This window comes from Leptonychotes weddellii, chromosome 1, assembly GCF_054177405.1.
Source record: "Leptonychotes weddellii isolate Sample4059 chromosome 1, ASM5417740v2, whole genome shotgun sequence".
NCBI classification, from domain to species: Eukaryota; Metazoa; Chordata; class Mammalia; order Carnivora; family Phocidae; genus Leptonychotes; species Leptonychotes weddellii.
Window position 1 is genome coordinate 134,032,763 of NC_138369.1, and position 11,298 is coordinate 134,044,060.

At 49.6% G+C, this 11,298-nt stretch overlaps 1 protein-coding gene and 1 long non-coding RNA gene across 3 annotated transcripts in view; one reads left to right on the plus strand and one right to left on the minus strand.

Annotated features, from left to right (window-relative positions):
* GPR156 (G protein-coupled receptor 156) overlaps positions 1–9,688 on the plus strand; it is an 83,734-nt gene extending 74,046 nt beyond the window's left edge. For both annotated transcript variants that reach the window (XM_006742176.3, XM_081833340.1), the window contains 2 exons: positions 3,768–3,926; positions 8,336–9,688. In XM_006742176.3, the coding sequence (XP_006742239.2) occupies positions 3,768–3,926; positions 8,336–9,688 (1,512 nt within the window). The remainder of the gene's footprint in view (positions 1–3,767; positions 3,927–8,335) is intronic.
* On the minus strand, positions 5,416–8,001 carry LOC145723870 (uncharacterized). Its single transcript, XR_014149220.1, has 2 exons — positions 7,737–8,001; positions 5,416–7,559 (listed from the first exon to the last, which is right to left on the minus strand). It is a non-coding gene; the product is annotated as an uncharacterized LOC145723870 (long non-coding RNA).
* Positions 9,689–11,298: the final 1,610 nt, after the last annotated feature.

Here is an 11,298-nt window from a genome sequence, read left to right on the forward strand (position 1 = left end):
ACAAAGTTCAGCTTGGAATCTCACTTCTAGCTTTGACCTAAGCAACAAGCACTTGGTTTGTTGAAGTGGGAGTGAAAATGGAAGTATTAGGGGGTATAGGAACTAGGAACTGGGTGGACAGACAGTGTGGGTCTTTCTCTTTCCTTCTCTCTGACTCACCCCCCCCTCCTTTTCCCTCCTAGCTGTCTTGAGCTTTCATTCTCTTACAGTCTTTCCTCTTCTATTTTCTGTCTCATGCTTTTTCTCCTCTTGAACTGACCATGATCTAAAACCAAAAAAGATATGTTATAGTTTATTGTAGTTTAGGTTTAGGGGGGTAAATGCTATTTCAAAATATAAAAGTAACTGAGGCTTGTCAGTTTTTTGTATGCCTCTGAATTGATTTTCTTCTCTGGCTCGGTGGCCTTTGGTAGAAGAAAGATTCTCCTTGTGATACCTGCACTGTGTCTTCCAGGAAAATAGGACAGCTGAACAAATTTGGAAAGGTGTGTGAGGAGAGCTATATGGGGAGGGGAGGCAGCAGGAGGTGGACTGCCTTCTTGTGGCTAAGCCTTCAGACTGGACTGATGGGAGGGGCTTATGAAAGCCGAGGCACTGATACGTCCAGGGCAGCCAGGTGGCGCTAGAAAGCTGAGTGAAATGGATGACATTGCTGAAGAGGCAAGTGGGCCAAGTAGCACTCTACACAGGCCCTCAGGAAATGCCTAAGTGTTTATGCCAAACACTGAGGTCATCCCCAGCAATGAGCCAGCCTCGGCTTTTGTGACCTGAACGTGACCCAACCCTATATACATCCCCTCTCCATCCCTCTCACTCTGAGAGGCAGGTGGGTTCTGAGATAGGATGTGGTTTTTTTTTTCCTCTTCATCCCCCAAATGTTTCATCTGCTCCTCCATGAAGGTGTTTAGGAATTTCTACTCTGTCTTATAGTCCTCTGTATACATCCCAGTGCCCCCTAGCTTTCTAGAGGAAAGCTTCCTTCATTTGTTCACGTATCTGCCCATCACTTACTAACTGCAGGAAACATGTAGTTCAACACATGGCCCCACCTCCAAGTCTAGTAGGGAGCAGATGGGAAAGGAATTATAATACATGCGTTAAGTGTCTGAGGAAGGCATGTTACCTAATGCTGAGGAAGGGGTGCCTCAGGCTGTCTGGGAACTCCGTGACACCTTCTCAGAAAAGGGGTGTTTGGGCCCAGTCTTGAGGGAGGAATAACAGTTCACTGAGCAGATTCGGGAAGGACAGTGGGTGGCATTTTTGATGGGGGAACACCATGACCAGAGGCAGATATATAGGACACAGAACAGGGTATGCTTGTGCACTTTGCACTTTTTGAAGTACAAACTGAATCAAGGGGAGAGTGGCAGGAGGTGAGAGAGGCACACGGGCTGAGCTTCCGAAGGCCCTGGTTTACCTGGTAGAGATTGAGAGTCAATCCCTCTGTGTTAGTGTCCTATTGCTGCTGTAACAAATTACCAAAAATCGAGTAGCTTAAAACAATAACACATTTATTATTTTATAGCCCTGGAGCTCAGACTTCCAAAATGGGCCTTATTTGACTAAAATCAAGATGTCAGTAGGTGTGTGTTCCTTCTGGAAGGTCTAGGGGAGAATGTGTTTCCAGGCCCTTTCCAGCTTCGAGAGGCTGCTTTCATTACTTGACTCATGGCTTCTTCCTCCGTCTTCAGAGCCAGCAGTGTGGTATCTTCATCTCTCTCTCTCTTTCTGACCTCTGCTTCCACTGTCAACATCTCTTCTTCTGACTCTCCTGCCTTCCTCTTATAAGGACTCTTGCGATGACATTGGCCTTGCCCAGATAATCGAGAACCGTCTCCCCTTCTCAAAATCCTTAACTCAGTCACATTTACAAACTCCCTTTCACTGTGTGCGGTAACAGATTCACAAGTTCCTGAGATTAGGAGGGGAAGAACATCTTTGGGGAAACATTACTCATCCCACCACACCCATATGGCCCAGAGGCTGAGAAAACAAGAAAATGCTTGCCTTCTGGAGGAAGTGCCATGGAGAGGTCCTGAAATTGTGACCTGGGGGTCATTTATAGCCATGGTTCAGAAAGCCAGAAGGGTCAAGTCTTAGGGACCAGCATCCCCACAAAGGGGAGGAGGAGGATTTAGTCAAGGGGCACCCTGGCTGTGCCCTCCAGCTTGGGGTGAGACAGCCCGGAAGCCCCAGCGGTGCCCTTACACCAATTTTGAGTAGTTCTTCCAGCAGCCCTGCAGAGAGGGCTCAGACTGGGGGTGCTGGGGGAGAGAAAGGTAAAGCTATGCTGCTAAGGAAACGAGGGGCCCTGGGAGGGAACAAAGATACTACAACACTGCTAGGGTGAGTGCTAGGAGAACCCTGGAGGTCTGCTCCACCCACTGAAGACCACAGAGTGACCCCGAGGTGCCAGGCTCCTAACTCTTGAGTCCCCACCTGAGCTGATGGCCCCTGGGGAGGGGGACTTCGAGAAAGGCCTCCAGGAGGGGAGGGTCCTAGCCTGACCCAGCACAGATCACCCAGACTCCTGATACCATAAAGGACTCATGCTGAGTCAACAGAGGACCCAGGAGGACTTGGGTGAGAATTTTTTGCGGTTGATGGTGGGAATTTAGAATCCTATCTGCTTTACCAAATTTGGGTTACACTCCATAGTCAGAGCTTAATAAATGTTTGATGAGTAAGCAAATAAATTCCAGGATCCCTGTGAGGCTCCCCACAGACCACTCAGCATCCTATCTAGAGCCAGTGTACATCACTAGGACCCTTAATGATGAGAATTCCTTAAGGGAGAAAGAGAAGCATCCAGAACTGCTGCTTCTCCCCCCTCCCGCCACCCCTGGCCTTCGCATTACTGGTATTCACCGCATGGAGACAATATCCCAAAGGCCCAGGAACATGCCCCTGTTTGTGAATGTTCTGTATTCACTTCCATTCTGAAGAAATTAAACCAGCCCGAGCTTCCACAGATTGTTTCTCAAAACCAATTTCTCCTGGAAAAGCCTCCATAGGACCCCCCACAGTTCTCAGTCTCTGTCTTCAGCCGCCGTGCTGACGAGATGTGGTGTGGCACAGGGCCTGGTGACAGCTAGGGCCGTGCTGCTAACTAGCTGTGGGGCCTGGAAAGGTCATACTCCTTCTGAGTCTTTCCTCATTTGTCACGTAAAAAGGACAGTCAGCTCTCAGACCTAATGTTCTGTCATTTCTATTGAATTTTATTGACATTTGTGGTTTTCTATCCGTCTGAGACCTGATTATTGATTTGGGCGAGAAGTCCTCCAGCGGGGACTGGGCTTTCAGTAGCAGTAAGCACACAATTACTCCACAAATGAGAATAATTAAGAACAGCTACTCACAACTAAAAGCAGTTTCATTTGAAACATACAACGTTTCGATTGCCTCACCCTGTGAAAGCTCCTAACCTCTGGCTTGAGAATAGGCTCTAGAAGCATACTTCAACTCTGGTTCACACTGACGGCATCTAGCCATAGGTAGGTAGATGGGTCAAGCTAAGATGATTCTATCTTATTGACCTGTCATCTTCTTCCTTTGGCATTTTTTAAACTAAAAATGACCTTAACCTTCTCTATACCCTCTGTCATTGCTGTTTGCGAACTTTCCAAAGTACATTTTGAGGAGAGACTAGCTTATACATATGTGTGTATCTGTGACACTCTCATGCCTTGATGTTTTTGAAAAAGAGGGAGAGAATGTGTTTCTGGGAGTGTAATTAAATAAATAACATTTGTTCTTTTATCTAACAGCTGAAGCAGTGGAAGGCATTTGAAGAGGAAAACCAAACAATCAGACGCATGGCCAAATATTTCAGCACTCCCAGCAAAAGCTTCCAGACCCAGTATGGTGAGGAGCAGAACTGCCACTCCGGAGGAGAGAGAAACTCCATGGACAGACTCCTCACAGAAGTAAGCTATACCCCTGCCTGGTGGATTCTCTGTCAGCAAAACTCCAGTCATGTGTGGTGGACCCCAGATGTCTCATGGCTAACACTTTTTCTTATTCTTCCATTCCCCCACTTCCCTCAGCCCCAGGCAGAAAGCTCAGCATTTCCCCAGGGACCCTCCCATCGCTGATCTCACCCACTGCATTCGTCCACTGGCCAGATGTGTACCAGGCATTGTGCAAAGTACTGATGAACAAAACAAATACAGTCCTTACCCTCATGGAGCTCACAGTCTATTGGAGGAAATATATGTTGATCAAGTAAACGTGTAATTATAAACTGTGATAAGAATTATGAAGGAAGGGGCGCCTGGGTCAGTTAAGCATCTGCCTTTGGCTCAGGTCATGATCCCAGGGTCCTGGGAGTGAGCCCCTGTGTTGGACTCCCTGTTCAGTGGGGATTCCGCTTCTCCCTGTCCCTCTGCCCACCCCCCCACTCGTGCGCTCTCACTCTCACAAAAATAAATAAATAAAATCTTTAAAAAAAAAGAATTATGAAGGAAGAAATCAGAGTGGTAAGACAGAATAATGGGTAGTGAGGGCAAGGGAACCTAAGTTAGAATGGTCAGAAAAGACTCTCTGAGCCAAGAGCTGGAGGTTAAGTACAAACTGACCAGGTGCAGGGAAAAGCATTCCAAGCAAGGGGAACAGTGTTGTAAAGGCCTTGAGCAGTAGTGGATCCTAGCTTCTTCTGTATGGTGCACATTCTCTTTACTTAGAGTAGTGCCCTCATTTCCAAGATCTTCTGGGGCCCATTATTGTCCTTTTCAGGTTTGAACTAGAGATTTCAATCATCCTACCAACCCAGAAAGTGTCCAAAATGGGGTGGAGGGCTTAATAGGGCCTCTGAATATCATAGTAGCATCAGGGGAAGACTGGGCCAACCCCAAGCCCCTTTTCCCTCTATTCTTGAGCCAGAGTTGGCACCTCTCCCAGAACTGGGCGGTGTGATATGGGCTTGAAGAAGGCACCTGGAAAGGCTTGAGGCTGCACTGCCTCAGAAAGGAGGCACAGGACTCAAAGGAATCAGTTTTTCACACTCACTAACTTATATTTCATACTTTTTCAGCACAGAACACACCTGAGTCAGTGCTATGTGGGAAACTACACTTATTTGTAACTGGCCTGACACCTGGGTATCAGTTGTCCCTGTGTGAGACAAGGGTGCGATGGGGACCTAAGGAACACAACCAGGGAAGGCATTAACCTCCCCAGGCACCCCCTGCCTGTGTTCCTCTACTCCCTCACCATGCCCTCGGTCTGGAGCTCTTGAATCCACCAGAGGAGTACTTCTCCATTTCTTTACTATTCATGAAGCATTCAGGACCTTATTTCAAAGCCAGAGTCCTTCCTACCTGGCAAGCGTGTAAGTGGCATTGCCTTTAATCTCTGTGAAGTCTTCAAAGAAGCATTTTTTTTTCCAGCTAAACAGAAGGCTGGAAACTTGGCGAGAACAGCCAGGATGGTTTTTATTCACAATCAGCTAACGTTGGAACAGCCAAGTGGCCTGACTCTTTAGCCTCATGGTAATTTGTGACGTGCTTTTTGTATTTCTGCCATGCTACCCTGTTTCCCACGCAGTAACTGAATCTGCTCTATCCAAAAAGATGCTTTGAGTCTGCGGAGGAAGGGCCCTAATAGGGAGCAGATGCAGAGGCAGTAAAATCCTGGCCTTCTCCTCCCGCGGCCCTACACCTGGAACATCTTGCCCGGAACAGGCCTGAGAACAAGCAGCCTGTCCCAGGGCCCCTCCACAGGCCTAGAGAGCTTCCAGTATCCGAGTCTCCAGTGCCAGCACTGCCTGGTAGATAAACACAAGTATCCCTCCTGCTTCCCTATGCGCACAGACCCTGACTCCAGCTCCCCGGTTGCAGGTGCCCTCTATGCAGCCCCCTTCGCAGCCCCCTCTGTCTCCTCTGTCCTCTGCTTGCTTTCCCATGAGGTGGACAGTCCATCTCCCCATTCTTGCCCTCCTTGACCCTATGGCCAGAGGTCCTCCAGAGGCTGTTCAGGCAGCATGCATCACTGACTTGCCGGGCTGTGGGAAGGCCAGCAGACAGAACCTTCCCGGAGGTTGAAGAACCTCCCTTGTACACTCTGCAGCAGAGGAAATTCACCTACAAGAGGGTGACTCCATTTCTCCTTATAGCCTGCACCTTATAAAACACACCGATGGATGTTTTTCTTCCCCAGATGTGCCAAAAGTAATAATTAATAAGCTCATTTAAATGTAGCTGCCGCGGTAGGTCAGATTTCGGTCTCACAATGGCAACGCCTCACACCACGCCTTTAATTAGTATGCAGCCACGGTGAAGACAGAGTCCCACTTCCTTTTCTGGAACAAGGGAAATTTACTGTTTAGGCTGACGTTTCTAAATCCGTCACCAGTCAGCTTCAGATGTTTGGTTTGCTGGGAGAAAAGTATTCTTTCCAACTCAGTGTTTACCCTATTTTTCTACACTCAAAGGAATTGGGAGCACAAAAAGTCAGCACTTGGAGTTTACTTGCTGGAGTACTTGTCATCAGCTGGTGGCTTCCTCCTAACTCTGTGGGGCAGTGGAGACTCCTGAAGGGCTTCAGGAGGAGGGGCTGGTGAGGAGGAAGAGGCTTAGGGTCCCTCCTGTGCAGCCAACTCAGTCATGCCCATGAGATCCTCAGAAAGATATCTGGCACCACCCAGATATCATGAAGAGCCCGAATGAATGTCATCGTGTTACTCATCCACTCTGCTCCTGGTGAGTCCTTGAGTCATCTACGCTTCCCCAGCAGCTCCCCGGCCTCACCACTCTGCAGGTGAGCAAAGGGAGGATGGGGAGACAGGAGCTCAACTTGCAAGCCCCTTCTGCTTATTCACCAGTTACTCACTGGTCCTGGGCTCTCTCCTGATGATAAAAGAAGAAGACTCAGCCGGGATGAACCTGGAGTACCAATATTTGGAAAATCACCCTCCTGCTTATAAAGAGGGAACAGGAGATCCGCTTGAAGTCACTGCCAGAGGACTATTACTGGACTAGTTTACTTAAGTTACTGCTCCCTTAAAGGGTCACTTCTGGGCAACACTCCCATATCAACTTGAGAAAAAAACCACAGGTTCAGTCCACAGGCGACTTGTTTCAGGTAGCCAAAGGAGGGAAACATGCTTTTATTTCTAGGGCACAATAAATGGATGTCCAGATGCTCATCCTCAGCTTCTAGAGAGGATGACGACAAAGAGGTTGCGTTTTGGTATTTGGACAAGCACTTCCTAGAATGCAATGTTTGTGTTATTACTCCCAAACCCTGGACCCTGTATCATCTGCCCCAAGACCATCACTTCTCCTTTGGGTTCCACTACTTTTGAAATTCAAAAATCTCAGAGGGTGGACATAAGTTCTGAGCTAGACAATCACCGGCTATACCAGCAGAGGATGTTCAGGGCACTCCCACCACCACCCTTCCTCCTGCTTCATGCCCCCCCAATCTTACAGTTAATATGGGCACACCCCTGCAGCCCTCACTTGCCAGCCCTCCTGAGTACAACCTGTTTGTCAGCTCACAGCCATGCAGGAGGTAGGCTGCTCCCCGGGCTCAGTCATCTCCTGGGTTCCATGCTAGATCTACTAGATCAAGCGATCAGAGATTTAGTCCCAACTATTCTAATAAAAAGAAAAGAAAAGTTTCTCCAGTGATTCTGGTGCCTGCCCTTCTTTAAGAGCTACCGACAGCTAATGGTCCCACATGGTAGCTTTGGCGTCCGCCCCCGAGGTCCCGCCAAGGGAGGTGATAACACCAACCTGAGAATCCCTGTTGCACCCGTCCCAACCCCCAGCTTGGGTCTTGTGTCTTTGGTGCAGGAATCTCCACTCTTCTCTCTGTTCTTCCCAAATGTTCTAGTCTGTTTAGCAAGAGGCAAAATATGTATTTCCTCATTCATTCATCCCCTTGAGATATGCCTGAAATTTATCTGTATTTTGCGGAAGTGTGACAAACCCCGAGTTGGGCCATCTCAGACATTGTCAGAGTGGTGTCCCGCAGAGCGGCCTGACCCTCTAAGTTCTGAGGAAAGGGGAGAGGGGTGGCTGCAGCCAGCAAACAGCTAATACTCTGCCTCCTCTGACCTCCCTTCTCACTGACAAAGCCACACACTCGGCGGATGTAAGGTGGGGATTAAGATCACCCCACAATAAATCATGGCTAACCTTTACTGAGCACCATGTGTCAGTTATTGTGCTAAGCGCTTCACTCACATCCCCAGAGCCTGAGATCACCAGCTGACATGCAGAGGAGCTGGGATTTAGAGCAAGGTTCTGATGCCATGCTTTCTCCACCATGGGAAACAATGTAAAAACCCTCAGAGGCATCCTTTATTGATGGTTTCACTTTTATTTTACAGAAAAATGCTATGATTGAAAGGCTGCAGGAACAAGTAAACAACGCCAAAGAGAAGCTAGTGAGGCTGATGTCAGCTGAGTGCACCTTCGACCCCCCAGAGTGGGCTGTCCCTCCGGCCTCTTCCCACAGCAAGAACACCCTGGTTGCAGCCTCTGCCCACAGCCTGGTAGCTCAGGGGCCTTCAGAATGCCTCTCTGGCTCTCAGAACGATACCAGTGTGGTTGCCCAGGACTCCCAGAGCACCTCAGTGCCCTCCTCAAGTGTACAAAGCCTGGAGCAGGCTGTGAAGGACACCAGCTCCTCCCCAGGGCAGAAGGAGAAAATGTCTAACTTGAAAGACATTTCAGATCATTTAAATTTGGGCTGCAGCCAGAAGCCACGGCCTGAGCAAAGCCGAGGTGCAGAAAGGCAAGACCAAGTACCCATGAACCCCCACCAGATTCTCATACCAGGGGGAGAAGGCCCCATTCCCCAGAGACAGGGGCAGCTGGAGAACTCAGAGGAGCCCCAAAAGCGGCTGTCAAGGGTCAATTCAGTGATCAGGGAGAAGCTTCAGGAAGTCCTACAAGATCTGGGCCTGGGCCCTGAGACTCCCCTCCCCTCTTCCCTGTCCTATCCCCAGCAGCCCTGGAAGAGCAGTGCTGCCCACAGCTTCCAGAAGATTCCCCTCTCCAATGAGCTGGGCTTCAGCCCATACATGGTGAGGAGAAGGCGGGCAGCACTGCGGGCTCGCTCACATTTTCCAGGCTCTATACCTTCATATGTGGGGCATCGTGCAAATAGGACTGTTTCTGGGGCACACAGTGAGCGGCTAAATGTGCACAATAGGGACAGTGACTGCCCGGATCCCCAAACTGCTGATTCCAGAGTCCCAAATCCCTCTTCTAGGAAGACTTCACTACTACCCGATCCTCAAGGCAAGCCGGGCACTGTGGAGGGCAGCAAACAAAGCCAGACAGAGCCCCAGGGTGCCAGAGGGAGCCATGTAGCCTTTCCCCACCAGCCTTCTGGCTCTGACCAGGCACCATCTCCCACTGCCCCACACCTATCCAGAGCCTCACCAGACATTCCGGAACAGCGGCAGCTGCTGCCCCTGGGATTCCCACGCTGTCCCTCCATGTCCCCTCCATGCAACTACCTTGACACTGAGTCCAGCAGTTCAGACGAGTTCTTCTGTCGCTGCCACCGGCCCTACTGTGAAATCTGCTTCCAGAGCTCCTCTGATTCCAGTGACAGTGGCTCATCAGACAGTGACCCTGACCCTGCTGGGGGGCTGGCTTCCTGGGAGAAGCTGTGGGCCCACTCAAAGCCTATCGTGAACTTCAAAGATGACTTGAAACCCACACTGGTGTGAAAAGCAGCAGAGTGGGTCTGGATATAGAGGTCGGTTCAGGACAAGCCATACCAAGGCCTCTAGGTGGAAGGCCAATTTTGGCCTTCAGGAAACAGGTCGGTGCCCTGAATTGATCAAGCCTTTCCCATGTTTCAGCTGTGCTCACTTGAGCACTGTGCTACCTTGAGCTCTTCTCCATCTATCAGAAGAGGGGTATTGCCTGTCTTGTTACTACCTCACAGCATTCCTGTAAAAGACTCTGGTTGAGTGACCATAAAAAATAACTTAAAGGTGCTAAATGAGCACAGAGGGTCTTCTGTCCTGGTGAGTCTGTATTCTACAAAACTCTTAATATATACCAGGTGGATAACTATGCGGACACACAGATGGAGAGATGAAAGTTTCTGCAGAACCAGAGTTGTAGACTATGACCCATCAAACTGGCCTTCTGGTGGACAGACCTGCTAGGAAGATAAGTCTCTTACATTCTTGGGTGCCCCACTCTTGGCAGGGGGTGGTTGTATTTCTGCTGAAGTTTGTGAGCACCACCCCTCATTTCCAGCTTCCGGCCAGACTCATCTCAGAGTCACCTGTATACCACTGTTTGGTGCACATGTCTTTCCACCATTACGGCATCTCACCAGCATCCCTGAGACTGTCAGGTCTCCATGTGCCCATAGGCTCCCCAGGTCTCGCTCTTGAGCCCAGATGACACCAGAGGCCCAGACTGTCTCCTGGTCCCTGTGGCCCATCCCTTTGACTCTTCCAGTGGTACAGTTTTGTGCTGGGCAGGGGTGGGGGGGTGTGGGAGAAGCACACAGTGGCAATTTCTGATGGGGTAGGAGAGGCCCTGTTTGTCAAGAGGTGGTTTTGGTGCCGTTGGGATTACGTGAGCTCCAACAGCTACATAAACCTGGAAATAGAAAATGGGGAAATATAAAGGAAGAAATGGGGGAGAAGGCAGGAAAAGAGAATAGGTTTTGAATATTGAACCTGACTCTAGCATGGTACTTGGCAATATAAAATTTCAGTAATTCCTTATGATAACCCTGTGAAGTAGGCACTCTTGTTCCCATTTCATGGATGGGCAATTTGAGGCTTAGAGAACTGAGGTAACTTCCCCAGACATCACACTGATAGAGAGTGGCCCACATAGGACTTGCCCACACTTCATGGGACTCCCAAGTTGGTAGATTTCCCTGGGGGCACATCTCTTCACTCATTCTCTTGGGTATGGCCTGAGAGTAGAGCAAGGTAGTGTAGGAAGGCCGTGAGGTGTTCACCCTGCAGTTGCAGGTAACAGACCTGGGTTCCTGGCCTCAGGCAGCAGCCCCCCCACCGCCTCACTGCCCCAGGCGCCCGTCCACGCCTCCCAAGGGAGCCAGGGAGTTGGTGAAGAGTGAGGGCTGAGAACGTAACCACCGCCAGTGCCACAGGGAAAGCACAACTGGGTCCACTTTGCTTTAAGCAATTGCTGTTGGGGGGCGCGGAGCAAGAAGGCGGAGGAGTAGGAGACCTGGATTTCGTCTCCTCTCAGGAATTCAGCTGGATAGGGATCAAACCATTCTGAACACCTACAAACTCAACAGGAGATCGAAGAAAAGAAGAGCAACAACTCTCTCATCAGAAAA